Source organism: Eutrigla gurnardus, assembly GCF_963514095.1.
Source record: "Eutrigla gurnardus genome assembly, chromosome: 18".
NCBI lineage: Eukaryota > Metazoa > Chordata > Actinopteri > Perciformes > Triglidae > Eutrigla > Eutrigla gurnardus.
In genome coordinates this window covers 4270154-4285356 of record NC_139929.1, presented here as the reverse complement: position 1 = coordinate 4285356, position 15203 = coordinate 4270154, and the positions used below count along the sequence as shown (strand labels likewise).

Below are 15203 nucleotides of genomic sequence, written 5' to 3'. Positions count from 1 at the left end.
TGAGCTCTTGTTTGTTAAGTTTCTTAAATTAATAAAAATACAAATAAAATGACAATTCAATCATATAAATGTGGATTTTGACAAACAAATTTGGTTGGTGACAACCTGTAAATAATTATAAAATAATATATTTTTCCCTATGTGCTCCCCATTCCTCACTCCAACATAAAATATTATATATTCGATCTGGAACGATTCACATGGATTGCTGATCTTGGCAGGTAACTTTATGATTGCCCAATACTTTCTGAAGGTCTTCCAGTCTCAAACTGATATAAATAGTTAGAACTGCATCTGGTCCACACTGTTCCAAAAATGATTTGGCTTGTGGTTTTCCTTTCCTGCGTTGGTAAGTGTTTCAAGAAATATACCATGACTTTATAGACCTTTTCTGTTAGTGATTTTTTTTTTGTTGCACCAAAGGGCTTCTTTGTGCCGAAAGGCCCTTCAACCACAAAGTGCACAATGAGAGGGTCATAGGAGGTCACGATGCTAGACCCAACACCTGGAAATGGCAGGTAAAACCTATGAGCACTACTTAAAACTACTTTATTGGCTTGTTTTAATGTTTTTTCTCCAATGCTTTTAATGTTTTATGTTGTTGAAGGTGCTATACAAATCAAATTGCCTTTGCTTGCTTTTCTTCCAATATAACAAACATGAACAGTGAATGTCTGTTTTCTCTCAGGCTTCTCTCCAGTACGATTCATACAGCGATGGTTCATTCTACCACATGTGCGGAGGCTCTCTCATTGCTAGTTCCTACGTTGTGACTGCAGCACACTGTATCCTCAGGTTGGCTCTCTCACTGTTGCCATCAATACACATCTGGCTTGTCTTTGTCCACCATGCCCTGCCTATTTCTTATCTGCTGGATACTCAGAAGTCTTTCCTTCCTGTCAGCACTGATGCTAGTCTGTACCGCGTGGTGGTGGGTGACTATAACCTGGACGTGTACGAGGGCACTGAGCAGTTCATCCGCGTGGAAACGATTACTGTCCATCCTGGCTGGACCGGAGACCTGGCCAAAGGGTAAAGTAAAAGCAAGTCAGATTACCTGTCCCTCCACTTTAATGCTCTGTACAAAACTATGTTGCTTCTTTTTTCTTTTCTTTTTTTATTAGAAATGATATTGCTCTGTTGAGACTGGCTAATCCTGTATACAACAACGGCTATGTGGCTATCGCAGAGCTTCCCTCTCCTCATGAGATGCTGCCTCACCAGTTCACCTGTTACATCACTGGCTGGGGACTCATTGACTGTGAGAACACACACACACACACACACACACACACACACACACACACACACACACTGTCCTCGTGTGCTTTTCTTACTATTTGGATATATGTGCAGAAGGGTCAAAGTTCAAGGTGCAGCCGTATGATCCTATGTCCCAATTGAATGCCCTCCCTGTTTCCACAGACGTAGGAAGCATCCCTGCCGTCCTGCAGGTGGCTCCCATCTCCGTGGTGGAGCATTCGGTCTGCTCCCAGCCTAACTGGTGGGGCAGCATTGCTCTGAAGACCATGGTGTGTGCCGGAGGGGACGGAGTCATATCAGGCTGTCAGGTACAGCAGACCGCGACCATCCAAATGCTCTTTTTTGTGTAATTTAAAATTAATAATGAAAAGTGACTCCATACTCACAATGGGCCTATTGGTCTGGTGGTGGTGGGAGTGGAATCCAAGGGGCTTTAGCGGGGGTTTGGTGGTGTGGTTGGTGAAGCTCTGCTCCCTGACCCCGGAGGGGTCCGATATCCAGGCGAAGCACGTCTGTAGGGACCAAGAAGCAGAGGAAAAGGGCTGAGGAACAGGTCTCATTCCATAGTCTTTAAACTGGACCCCCCCTCTTCTGGTTTCTCCCTGTCCCAGGGCGACTCCGGAGGTCCCCTGAGCTGTTTCACCGACGGAGCCTGGAGAGTCCACGGCGTTGTCAGTTACGGTCCATCCGGCATGTGCAACCAAGTGACTAAACCCACCGTCTTCACCAGAATCTCTTCCTTCCAAGACTGGATCTATTCAGTGAGCCTCCAGTTACCGCCATGACTGTCATTCAAAACCATATTTCCTCTGCATATCTCAGTTGCCTGACTTTTATTTATTTTTTTGTTACAGATTGTGAAATAGATGTCTCGGTGTTTCCAAATGGAACGTGTGAAAATAAACATGTTCCGGTTCAGGGATTCTTGTAGTTCTTCATTTAGCCAAAAGGTGGCAACAGTGGTTCATGTTTGGACTACTTTACCCTACTTCAACCTACTCTATTATAACCTACTTTGCTTTCAACCAGTGTGCAAATGGGGCCACAGTTAAAGGGTCCTTGGGCCAAAAAAACTCTCCAGCCCCAGAGGATGAAAAAATCTCCATGTTTTGATGGATGTTTTGAACTGAAGACCAAAGGGACCGGATTTATATTAGGTTTAGGCTTAAGTGGCAATGTGGCATGAAGATAAAGCTTTTTTTCGATGTACTCCCATCAAAGAAAAGCCCGTAACAATCCTTGTGAGATCTACCTAAAGACTTAACGAGAACCACATTTTCTCTAATGGTGGCCAAATGCGAGCTATATGAAGTCATGGGCCGACATTTCCTTCTCGTCTGGGATTGCTGGCCATATGTTTGTGGTGGAGACTACAGCATGACATCACGTAAAGTGTTTTTCTCTTAGCCGTGGAGACCAGAAGCCACAGATGCATTCCAGTGGTTTACACGACAAAAAAACCCCAAAAGAATGTGCATTTAATGTGATCGTGAGCCACGTACTGCCTTTAATGACATACAAAATATATTGATTTTAGTACGACGTGAAATCATTGAGTGTTTTTCCAGTTAATAAGTCTACATAAAATATTGAAAAGTTACTGTAAGGGTATGACGTTTCAATTAACAAATCAGCATATGACAAACAACAGCATTTAGAAAATGTTTTTTTATTATTATTTGGAGGGACAGGCTGTCAAAATGGCTTAGATGAAAGAAACTGTTTTTTTAACAGCAGGTTAAAATGTGAATATGTAAAAAATAAAGCAGCTTTGTTTGCTCTGCAGGACCATTCAAGCAGAAATATGTACAACACAAAAGGCAAAAAAGTAAGACACGTTCTTTGAAAATAAAATAATAAAAAAAAAAAAAGCTGTACTGTAATACATTACATTGATAAACACTCACTGTTGCCATTTCTTCATGAGAATTGATGTTTTGTACAAGAGAAACAAACGTTTGCTTGCAGAGATTCAGTGCCCCTCTTCATGGCGTAAGAACATCGGATGGATTTCAAAGTAATCAAAAAAAAAAAAAAAAAAAGGCAAAAAGCAAATAATACATTTGCAATGTGCACGAAGCACTTTTTCCAAAGTATACAATTAATCAGAACAAGTTTTAACAAACAGGACCTGCATGCATAATTTCTAAAGGGTCCAGAAAGGCTGCTGAAACAGCTGTAGAAAGGTGAGATATGTACATTAACTCTCTAGTGTCCTCCACTGTTCACACAGGTGAGAGAATCACCTTTTGAAAAGGTCTTGTTCTACCATGAATGAGGCAACTCTTCAATTTTTTCAGGGTTTGAGTGCGCGATAAAAATTGTATAATATATGCAGTTTTTATCCACCGAAACCCTTTACATGTGTAAATTATTACATAATGCAACCCAAGTCACAGACTTCCAAGAAATTCAGAATACAATCAAATTGATCTTTGCAATTTACTTAGTTTTTAGTGGCATTTCGCTAAGATATCCGACAATAAGACCGCCTATGAAAAATACTTCAAAATGCTAGAGAGCGATAACCTTCATCAGTATACATTTTCTCTATAATTCATATATTACAAAGGTTGTCCCCGGATTGGAAAATCACTCATTTTCTCGCTTTCTTAATAAAATATTCAATTTGTCAGTGATTAGAATTCTTTTTTTTTCGTCAACCTACATAAATTAGTTACAAAATATTAGTGTAATTTTCTATGGTTACATTATAGGCAGCGATACAATAAGACCCATAATTTAGTTTCAGTGATTAGGGAGATTCCACAGTTTTCAGTCCCAAAGCTTAAATGGAAGCACTGTGCACACAGCATCAGCAGGCATGGCTCCCCTGATAAGCAGGCACATCCAGTAAACTTCACAACACCCCATTTTTATTGCCAAAATGTCTTAAATTAAATAGCTAAATGAAATGATGATGTAATAAGTTATCAAAAAAAAAAGTTAAATGTAAAAGACAATAGATATTAAATACTTTCTGATGGACTTGTGGTCCCATTTTCGCATAACAATGACTTAATGTGATATGGAAAGAAAAAAAAAAGAAATAGAAAAAAAAAGGAAGATTGCACTTTCAGGTGAAAAATATCAAACCACAGTGCTTCTCGAGTGAAAGGCTTTATCTGAAATAAATAGAATAAAATCATAAAAGGAAATAATTTAAAAAACGAAAGCAATAAAAAGACAATACAAGCTACAGCTTTTAAAATGGCATGAGCATTATTTTTAGTTACCCAGCTCATAAATGAGAAACTCCATAATTTAGCGTTGAACTGTTGAAATCGACCCCATACAACCACAACCGTGCCTATTCATACATAAACTATTTTCACAGATAAAGTGCTGATCAAGGAGCTTTTTAGAGGGATTTTTTTTTGTACCATATAAGACCCTTTGGGAGAGATCTCGAGGAGAAAGAGTCCACTAGCTTCAGGATTCAACACAGGGACCCTACAGACTCAAGTCATCTGGGTGCAAGCCCCCAAAAAGGGAGAACACGAACAAGTGTCGCGATTTGACTCGGGTTTCATGTGAAGGCCATCACAGCAACGGTCACCATACATTGCCTCCAAAAGCTAGAAAAAAATCCCTGAGGTGCACATTCAGCTGTGTTGAGATTTCCCCCAAACCCTGGCCCCCCCGGTTAAGGTTGAGTCCTGTTCAGCGTAAGGTTGGTGATCTTGGTTTGGTTAAAAGTAGCTTTCTTAGGAACTGAGAGCCATCATTGGTTTCTATGGGCTTGGTCGAATTGATCTCCGTTTTTTTGTTTGTTGTTGTTGTATCTTTTCACAATTAACACTAGCTGCCATCTCACACAGCGACGATCCCAAAACTGCTTTGCTAACGTTTTGAAGGCAAGTCTGGAATTTGAACATTTATTAGGCATTAGGAGGGAGAATCCCCAAAATCACTTCTCATGTGCATGTTCGGTCCCCTCCAAAAAACAACCCTCCTTTATCTTTTTCTTGCACATTTTTTTCACGTCGTGTCAAACTTTCACAGACTCCATCACAGACAACTTCATGGCTTCCTCCAACAGCTGATTGTCTGTAAATGTGGCGGGGGGTTCTGGGACAGATTCCGAAAGGCCGATCAGCGACTCCAGGAGGCACGTCCCGGGGTCGCCCGCCGCGGGCAGGCTGGGGTAACTAGGCAACTGAAACTGGAAAAAGTTGTCCATGTGTTCGTACTCCTTGAGAGAGTTGTAGAGCGAGCTGGGCCCCAAGCACGGGAAGCCGTCGAAGAACTCCAGGTCCGACTCCGAGGAGAGGCTGAGGTCCATGTTGTAGCTCGCCGAGCGGTCGATGGTCGGGGAGGGCGTGCGCGGCACGCTGCTGCTGCTGTGGAACAGGCCGTTTCCCTGGTTGGCGTTCTCGTCCAAAAGTTCCGAGATGGCCGTCGCCCGATTGTCCGTGTGGTCGTCCAACAGCGCCGCGTCTATATTGTCGTTCTCGTCCGCAAAGTCCACCATGCTGAAGCTACCAAAAGTCTCCGTGGCCGGCTGCTGCTGTTGATCCGGGCAGCAGATACCTTTACTACTTCTCTCCGCGTCGCTGAAACATAAAATGCGACTCAGGCCTTTCTCGTCCACGTCCAGCTGACTGCGACGGGCGCACCGGCTCTCGCCCGCCTCCGAGTCCTCGCTCTGACCCGACGAGTCCGACAAGTCCGTCATGTCGCTGCTGCAGCTGTTCTCTCCGGCCGCCGAGCTGAAGGGGAAGGAGGGCACGGCCGGCAAGGTGGTCAGGTGCTCCTCCTCCTCCTCCGTGCTCGACTGCTCCTCCAGTCTCTTCTCCAGCTCCAGCTTCATGATCGTGTGGATGTAATGCGTCTGAACCCGCGTGGAGTTGAACTCGATGCGACCTTCTGTGTTCCCGCAGCCATCCTTGGTGCAGCCGCATGGGAAAGAGGAATGATCCATCTGTGGGAAGCAGAAGGAAGCGGTAAGATTACTCAAAAGTCCAGATTGTGTTTTGATTTGTTGAACCACTCTTTAGGTTTTTCCTTCGACCCTTACCTGGCATTTGATGCCCGCCAGGCTGCAGCTACACGTCTCCGGCTCGCAGAATCCCTGGCAGTCGCAACCGCAGTTCTCCCTGGAGATCCTCAACTCGTGGAGCTGGCGCTTCTCCTCCTTGTCGATCTTCTTCACGCCGGCCGCTTTGAGCAGTGAGTAGCGGCGTTTGGGCGGGTACGGCTGGAGGAAGGAGCCCTCGTCCAAATTGGCCCCGCCGATGTCGATGTCCTGCTCGGGGATGTCGTCCACCGTCAACCGCTCCGCCTCCTCGTTCTCCTGGGTTCCATTCTTAGTCAGCTGGGAGAGCAATAAAAAGCATCGGATGAGTAATCGTTGCATTGAAATTTGGGGGATTTTTACGTATCTTGCTTCCAACTTGGCATACCTTCAATTTGAGCGCCTCCAGCTTTTCCTCCCTGAGTCTGTTGAGGAACTTTTCCCGGCGCAGGAGCCGCTGCTCCACGGCGAACTCGGCAAGCGTGTACGTGCGGAGCACGCTGTGGCGCTGCATCATGCCCAGGGTGCATCCTCCCCGGCTGGGAACGCTGGTGAAGCCCTGGCACCGGGGGAAGAAGAACACCGTCACCTGGTCAAAGGTCACGTTGCCCCGTCGCGCCCTCTTGGATTTCTTAAGGATGGACGTTGCTGTGGACGGAGAAACAATACATTTAGAATACATTTTTTTTTCCTCAATTGCCTTTTTGTGCCACTAGATGGCACAATTTCCCGCCACGTAAACTGTGTGTGTGTGCAAACCCTGCTGAACAGACTGTAAAAGGACACCCCTCTGATTCATTGCCCTATCCTCCACCAAGCCTTATCATGTACCCAATTAAAAGACAGCGCTAACAGGAGTCTAACACGCTTACATCCTGTAAAGTGAAACCTAAACTCACAGGAATCCATTCAGCCCAGTTCCTCGCCCTACTGTGTGACAAAAAAAAACACCCTGCCCTGGAATTTCCCCGTGGTGGCCAACACAGCGGAGGAAGCGGAGCAGCCAGGATCACAAACGGGTGAGTAAATGCACAAGGCTTCCGGAAGGAGGTGGAGGGTGGAAGTGTAGTTCTCAGAGCAGGAATAAAAAAAAAAAAAAAAAACTGCCCACCCGGCTCTCACTGCGAGCCGACAATCCCCACAAAACGGTCCAGTAACTGAGAACGGTCAAAGGTCCTTTCTCTGTTAAAAGCATTCAGGGACTCACAGCAACCGGCCATCTTTTCTGTCTTCAAACACAATAAAACCATATGGGAATCAAAGTGGAACCATATGTGGGAACAATTATTCAAGCTTTAAAAAAGGAGAAATCTGGTGTAAAACGGATTTTGGATAGCATGATAATGTGCTCGAACGTTCATTGGGGAGCCAAAAAACGCAAATCCGATGTTTTCTAAACTAGCCGAGGTTTGTAGACGAGGCTTCCAAAATGCTAACAGTGGTAGCGATAAGGGTATCTCTCATGGTAAAAAGAAATCCCTAATTTTAGCCCAATATGACGAATATTCCATCAACACGTTGTTCGTCAATCGACTTGTAGGGACTTGTAGGCGCCTACCAGAAAACGACTCAAGGTACTTTCCGTAAAAAGAGTCCTTTTTAATAAACTATGTGTACATTTACAACGTTATCGATGCCACTCCTCATTTCAATCATTCTGAACAGATTTCTTGGGGTAATACAGATGAAACCGCCGGTTTCAGCTTCACATCCATCAAATCCAGTCAGGCTTATTCCACCGGCAGGAGACAAATGACACCTTCACCGCTGCCTTTAAATGGGAATAGCTTTACTGGCTGTTTCCCCTCCTCCTTCACCTCACAATGGCAGGCAACCTTCCGTCCAACACAAACACTAGATTATAATGGTTTGCACAATCTGTTCCTGTAGATGTATCTGCATGCCTTTTTTTCCCCCCTTGATTGTCCGACCACCCCAGTTTTTTTCTTTCTATCCCTTCACCCAGCCTCTTTCAGCACCTGTGCTGGGTGCATGCCCGGGCTTCAGACAAGGCTCTGTGTGTTCCCAGCCTTGGCATCCTGCCACGCTTCTCCTCCTGGCTCCCTGCCCCGCCATCCTGGAAACCTCACAACTGTTTGCCCTTCTCCCCTCCCTACAATCCCTCTCTCCGACCCCGGCCGGTCCCCTAAAGGCCCGGCGGACGCACCCGGGTCCAGACAGAAACACCCCCGAAAGCTGCTCGACCCACATCTCTCAAGGAAAAAAAAGAAAAGGTGAAGGCTCCCGCCTGGCTCTGGGAGAAGAGAGGGAGCCAAGGTGAGCAGCCATACTGCCGTAATGCGATTAGCCATTTTGCAGCTTTAGGGCATAAAATCAAAAAAAGGGGGGGTATTCATTGCAGAAGTCTGAAATCATTGCTGTGAAATGTTTCATGGGCTGCCAGCTGCCTAAATTCTTGAACTCCACCGTTTTTCTGGGTTTGTTATCAGAGCCTCCGCGGAGCCATAAAGACAAGGCGGGAGAACGCATTAAAAACGCACGTACCCTCAGCCCCCTTCCTATGATTTATCGTTGCTGGAAAGGAACACTCACTGTTGAAATGTGTTGCCGGGGAACTGGGGTTGCTGGGAGTGGAATCCAGGGTGTCCGAGTAGCAGCTCTCCCCCTCCGAGTCCCAGCCGGAGCAGGCCGAGGAGAGGGAGGAGGGCGAGGAGTAGCATGGGTCCTCATCCACCTCCTCAAACTTCCTCTTGAGAAGCCCACTCATGGCTGTTAGCGCGAACGATCTGCGAGAAACGAGCAGACGGAGGGGCAAATTAGTCACATTTATTTTAACGGCTTTGGCATTTTATCCTATGAATAATAATACTAATACAACACAGCCAGAAACAATTCATAAACATTAATTGCGTGTTGCTTGGAGGTCCTTTCACAGCGTTACCGGCCCTGTGCTCGGCCATGTGAGACCTCATGCGTCCCAATCTCGTGCTGCACTCAGCTGAGTGTGGAAGTTAGCCATGGCACAGGAAGCAATCAATCAGGCCCATTCGCATAAGGCAACAATTACCGGACCCTTCACCCTCTTCCAAATCCCATCAGCTCAGCAAACGCATTGATTAGAGTGAAGGACCGAGCACAGAGGTGACCAAATCATTCAGCCATAGACATTTAATTTCAATCATTCCCTTTAGGCAGCACTTTTCAAATATGCGGGGCCAACGCCGGGGCAATTTGCCACTTGTCCCGTTTTAATGCGTCTGCGGCGGCCCCTCATAGTTAATATGTACAGCTATGCATAGTGGGGATGTGTTGTTATGCAACTCTCGCGTGGATTCTTTCAGAGCTCCCGTGAGAGAGAGGAGGGGGGGGCTGCTGGGTCAGCGATAAAAACAATCAATCCTTTGGAGAGAGACAGACAGGCAGGCAGACAAGGAGACGAGGAGGAAAAAGATGGATCGTGAGCAGACGCCGTTCACCCTCTAATCTTCAAAAACACGGCCCAATACATAATGATATATTTAAAGGTTATTTTAGCCAATGAATAATAATAATGTAATAGCTTAACCAAATCAACCTCAGCATGTTCCAGGAAAATAATAACATATGAAACATTAAGATGCTGGGGGAAGGTTTTACTGCTGGTGTGTTTTATGGTTATAGGACGTAAACACAGCTGACAAACAACAGACAATCTTCTTCACAACTTCTGGGAAGCGACGGGCGACTCGACTGCCAGACAAGACCGGGTCATCGACGCAGTCCGGACGGAGGGGAGGGGAGAGGGGGCATGACTGGGCAACAATCCAGCACAGACACTCCCTGCAACCATGAGGAATGAGAAAGGGGGCTTTCACTTTACCCATAAAGAGATCATTTCACCATCAGACTGTTTGGAGTTGCAGCCAAATCACTCACAGCTGCGACAGCTGCAGCATGTTATACGGATTTACGTTGGTTTTTTATCATGTTATTTATTTTATTTTTCATGTGTGCATAAGGAAATTACATTTTTGGAACTTTTTGTTGCTTTTTTGGGGGGGGGGGCTTGCTAGAATCGATAAGGGAGCTTTAAAATTAGTTGATTTTAAAGACCCAAACATGTCAGTTATTAGAGCGAACATGGCTCAGACACTCAGACACCAAGCTGTCCTGCCAATGAGGCTAATTTGTCCCTGCTGCTCTTAGAGGACGGCTACATGTGTCAAAGAGGATACGTCACGTCTGGAGATCCTCCTGGAGGAACTTTAACTCCATGTGTGACCTGCATGCCTGCTTCATCTTATCAGGATGTTATGTAAGCGTCAGCAATCCAATGCCTAAGCAGGTATGCAAGGAGGGAGTCGTTCTCGGCGTGCAACTGGGAGCAATTATGCAAAACCGGTCCTGCCTTTTGACAAGGATAAAAGAGGAGTCAGACTCAAGGGCAAGAGGCTGACACCTCCGTACAGGCGTTGCTGCTGCTGTATAGGGGGCTGCGGTTATTGCTGCAGTCAGATATTGTTGTCCCCAGAGCACATATGATGAATGAATCACCTTGCGATAGGTCAAGCTAGCTCACGCCGTCTCTGCAACAAACGAAAAGCGCATCCTTTACATTGCTTTCGCTCGATTCCAATCCATCAACTCGCTCGAGCGAGAAAAATCATTTACCGATGCCTTTTCACGTGACTAATATCATCGTGGGATCTACTTTTAAAGCATCCAGGAACACCTGGGTGCAGCATCTGTTGCTCATCACCCATCAGACAACAAGTGTTGTAAACGCCACACATCCCGGGCGAGAAAAGAGGGGCACACATGGGTTCACCTTACATTTTTTGCCGTCACTCCCACCCCCAATTCCCTGTAAAGAAAAAAAATGAAAACAAAGCCGTGAGGCATCCTCCAGGGAGTGCATAGCGCCAGCTAAGCAAAGTCTTTTTAATTAAAAGCTGCAGTGAGGCAGAAGGGGAGGAGATGGGGGGGAAAGAGAGGCAGGGAGGGGGGGGCAGTGGTGTCAGAACTGGGTCATTGTCTCTTGACTGCAGTCTACCTGACACATTGATTTGTTAATCCTGTTCAACGGGCAGAAACAATGGCGAGAGGTTAATCCTGGCAAGGGGACGGCTTGTAGTCAATCTGGAGCTTCTCAGCCTACTCAGCCGCTGCAGCCACTGAACAAGGCCAGCAGAGCAGGGAGAGAGCGGCTGGAACAAGGGACTGGGGGGGGGGGGGGGGGACAACAATCGTGCAATGAGTCATTTGCAAAAAAAAAAAAAAAAAAAGGGTGGAGGAAGGAGGAGGACAAAGATGAAAGAATTCAGAGCCGGCTCCTGAAGAAAGCAGTGCCTGTGAATGCTCCGAACTGGGGAGGGGGGGGGGGGATGGATGCGATCGGACAGCCGAGCCGGAGAGAGGCAGCGCAGCATGTTTTTCAACGCGGGCGCTAAATTATGCATCACTGTCATTCCATCAACCGCACACAGGCAGGCAGATAAAGGACGCATCCGCCGAGGTGCTCCCTCGCCAGTTGTCACAAGAGTTGGGGGGGGAAGATAAATCTCTGGCGAGGGGAGATTTGTCACCGAGAAAGCGCCGGCACAGCTCAAGTCGAGATGCATAACTATGTCAGTCGAATGAGATTATCTTGATACATGCGGCTACAGGCTGCTAATATGAGTCCGGAATCCCAATTCACTACCTGTTTTTATCTGAGACTTGTCAAGTTCTTATTGGGGGAGGGATCTCAAATAAGTCCAGCAGGGGAGTTTGTTAAAAAAGTTAGGATTTAAATCATGCAAATAACAGCGCTTCATCTTCAGTTTAAGTACTAGTGATAGGCATTTCTTTTACAACCTTTACAAGAGAGGAAACCCATAAAGACAGGAGGGGAATGTACGACAATCTTAAAGGCCGAGGTGGAAAAGTGTGTGTGGAGAGATTCCCCCTGCAGCCTGTTCAAACTGACCCCGTCTGCCCTGCAGCCCAACAGGACAAGTCACAGTTGACTTTGCCCCCTCCGCTCTGCCTGCCACCCCCCCCCCCCCTCTCTTTCTGCAGCTGATAACAATGTGGGTGGTTTGACGACGAGTGTCGCTAGCCGGCCCAGAGCGTCAGCCCTGTGCCTGAACGACTCATAAAAATGGGATAATGATGAACCTGGGAGTCTTCTCACGTGTGCAGGAGCACGTCTGGGCAGGCAACCCCCCCCCCCCCCCCCGCCTCCCCCCTCTAGTGGTATTTGCACCTCTCACTTCCACCTCCGTCACTGAGACGATGGGGGTAATTGATCAGAGCCATCTAGGTGACGGAGGGCTGGATTCCTGCCCGCCTGCACAGCTGGAGGAACACTGGCTCATTTCTTTAATAAAAAAAAAAAAAAAGAAAAACGCAGCTGTTAACTCAGAAGTGCTCCACCTGCTGGAACAAAGCAGCCAGAGCTCCTGTTCTCTCTCTCTCTCCCCTCTCTATGGGCCTGTTGTTCTCGCCGGAGACCGAAAAAAGCTCCCGGTGACTGTGCCACAGAAACATTCTGTTCCTCTGCCCCGACCCGTGCACACTCCCGATTCCAGAGAGGAGAGAGGTAGTGGGAAGAAGGAGAGAGGAACTGTACAAAAACAAATAAATAATGTCATGTCTCCGAGCCACAGGAATTCCTTTCTGGCAGCGCCTTCGCCCGCTGTAATAGTGGGAGAAGAACACAGACTCTATCTAACCCAGATGTGTTTTCCACTGCTAACCACTGGAAAGTCCTACTCCCACAGGGCAGTGGAGCGAGCTACCTCTCCTGGCCACACCTGCCAGGGTTTTAGCTTGCACATGGACCTCACATGCCCTCAGCTGTCATTAATCTGTTATGCAGGCCTGCAGGAGTCAGACTACTATTACCGACTTGTTATTTACTCCAATTGTACTATTAAAAAAAAAAGCTGATTTTAAGTGCACTAATTCAAAGGGAATGTCTCACTATGTAGAAGACATATATAAAAAAGCAGATTTCTAAGCAAAATAATCCCTTTTGCAAAACATGCTACTTTGAGGTGTGGAGGAAGGGGGGAGGTGGTCTGTGGGTTCAGGGGTCATGCTCCAGTCTGGGACACTTGCAGTATGGAATGCTGGGAGAGGACAAAGCAGATGGGAGCTCTCCAGTGCCGTGTGGGAGACCGTCGGCTTGCACCCCCACCCTCCCTCCCTCTCCCCTCGTCCCCTCTCACGTCTCCAGGCACAAAAGCTTGGGGGCCATCCTGCCTGACCAAAAAAAACCTTGTCTTATAAACGGCCTCTTCCAGACGAGACGAGACACTCGAATGTGTGCTTCCTGAGGTTGTGAAACACACACTGCGGTGCACAGGAAGTGGCCATCCACATCATCTACGCTGACAGCTGCAGGCCCCCGAAAGGTTGGCGGACTACGGGATCACATGATGGAGATGAGGGAGTCAGGAGGTACGGATGGTAATTATCAGGGTTGAAACTCCTCTGAATACGGCGTGAGAGCTTTTGTTGGTTTATTTCACGCAAGACAACAAACTTCATTCATTTTTAAAAAAAATGTTTGGGTGGAAAATGTGAGCCAATACTGAAAACTACACTTCACAAGTTACTCAACAATTCAGTGCACATTCCTGGGATGTGAATTCCACGCGAAATGCACAGCAGCGTGTAAACAAAGGATCATTCAGCTCTCTGGAGCCTAATTCCAGAAAACATGATTCCAAAAAAGATCCGGATGAGGTCGCGCTAGAGACGATTACCATTCATTCACATTCGCTCTGTCAAAAAAAAACAGATACGAGTCTGGCTCTTTAAAATAACAGCCTCGAGACTATGGTGTTTTTTTTAATTTTTATTTAAATAACGTAGCAGAATAATCACCTGGTAAATAAACAAAACCGCAGGCGCGAGATCAAATTAACCCATTTTTACGCGTCACAATGATTTGTTACGAGGAAATATCCATGCTCTCTCACACACACACACACACACACACACACACACACACACACACACACACACACACACACACACACACACACACACACACACACACACACACACACACAAAAGACAAAAAAATAAAAAAAAAATCAATCGTATCCGAACCTGCACGTCTTGAGGACGGTGGCACGTGACCCGATCATTCCTCGTGATTAATGCTTATTCTAATGACAGCCCCCCCCCCACCACCGTCAGCTGTGTGCGTACGCGTGCATGTACGCGCGCGTGCGCTCAGATGTAGTGCCTTCAGGAGTCGCTCTAGTTACAAGAGGCGCACCAGCACCGCCGAGGTGAGCGAGAACAACTCCAATACACAAAGCCGACCTCATCAACAGTTCACACGTAAATTAATCCACAACCGCGATGCAAAGCGACATTACTCCTCCTTCACCACCTCCTCCTCCTCCCTGCTGTGATACCGGGAAGTTTTCTAAATACCCCCCCGATTAAATCAGCCGTCGATATATAATAATCGATAAGCAAACGGAGCGCATTGTTGGGGGGGAATCACACCAGAATCAATACAGTTGTTTTATTCCTTTTGCAATCAGATCACCTGTGCGTAAAACCACCCGCGGAACCCCCCTCAATTGAGTTAATTGACTTGGAGCGAGCAGCCGACCGCGTCGATAAATCCACAATAAAGCGTTCAAGTTAAAAAAAAAAAAAACCCTCCAGAAGAAGTGAAATCCAGCCGACGCGCCGCAGAGATTCACCTCCCGTAAAACAAGCACAGTGTCAAACTATTTGGCTTCCTTCCCCCCCTCCGCTGAGGTTAAAACACATCATATAACAGCCACCATGCAAAGCGCCGTGTCTACTCACCAAGCCGAGTATCCGATCACCATCGGGGAGAGGAATCGCGTTTCGGTGGGGGATCCAACCAAGCCGATGGGATAACAGTGGAAGTAATCCAAAATGGCACAAATGAAACGCTTGCGCTTATCCCCGCATAGGCAGCTCTCCTTCGGCGCTATTGTCTGCC

The 15203-nt window shown here is 46.8% G+C and overlaps 2 protein-coding genes across 3 annotated transcripts in view; one reads left to right on the top strand and one right to left on the bottom strand.

The window, feature by feature from the left end:
* Window positions 1-315: 315 nt before the first annotated feature.
* Window positions 316-2162, top strand: LOC311028641 (elastase-1-like; the record flags this gene model as incomplete). 2 transcript variants are annotated; one of them, XM_084033333.1, is made up of 8 exons in its annotated part: window positions 316-349; window positions 424-518; window positions 689-795; window positions 904-1032; window positions 1125-1261; window positions 1426-1571; window positions 1875-2024; window positions 2118-2162. In XM_084033333.1, 8 exons carry the CDS (start codon window positions 316-318, stop codon window positions 2127-2129), a joined length of 810 nt encoding a protein of 269 aa, XP_083889459.1. In that variant the 3' UTR covers window positions 2130-2162. The 2 variants fall into 2 exon arrangements, with proteins under 2 accessions (XP_083889459.1, XP_083889458.1); XM_084033332.1 differs by lacking the exon at window positions 2118-2162 and having other exon boundaries at window positions 1875-2085.
* A 750-nt stretch (window positions 2163-2912) lies between these two features.
* csrnp1b (cysteine-serine-rich nuclear protein 1b) overlaps window positions 2913-15203 on the bottom strand; it is a 12377-nt gene continuing 86 nt past the window's right edge. The window contains exons 1-5 of the mRNA XM_084034151.1: window positions 15044-15203; window positions 8834-9027; window positions 6669-6928; window positions 6284-6580; window positions 2913-6187 (exon numbers count right to left, since the gene is read on the bottom strand). The exon at window positions 15044-15203 is cut by the window's right edge and continues 86 nt beyond it. Of these exons, the coding sequence (XP_083890277.1) occupies window positions 5255-6187; window positions 6284-6580; window positions 6669-6928; window positions 8834-9008 (1665 nt within the window). The 5' untranslated portion in view covers window positions 9009-9027; window positions 15044-15203 and the 3' untranslated portion in view covers window positions 2913-5254. The remainder of the gene's footprint in view (window positions 6188-6283; window positions 6581-6668; window positions 6929-8833; window positions 9028-15043) is intronic.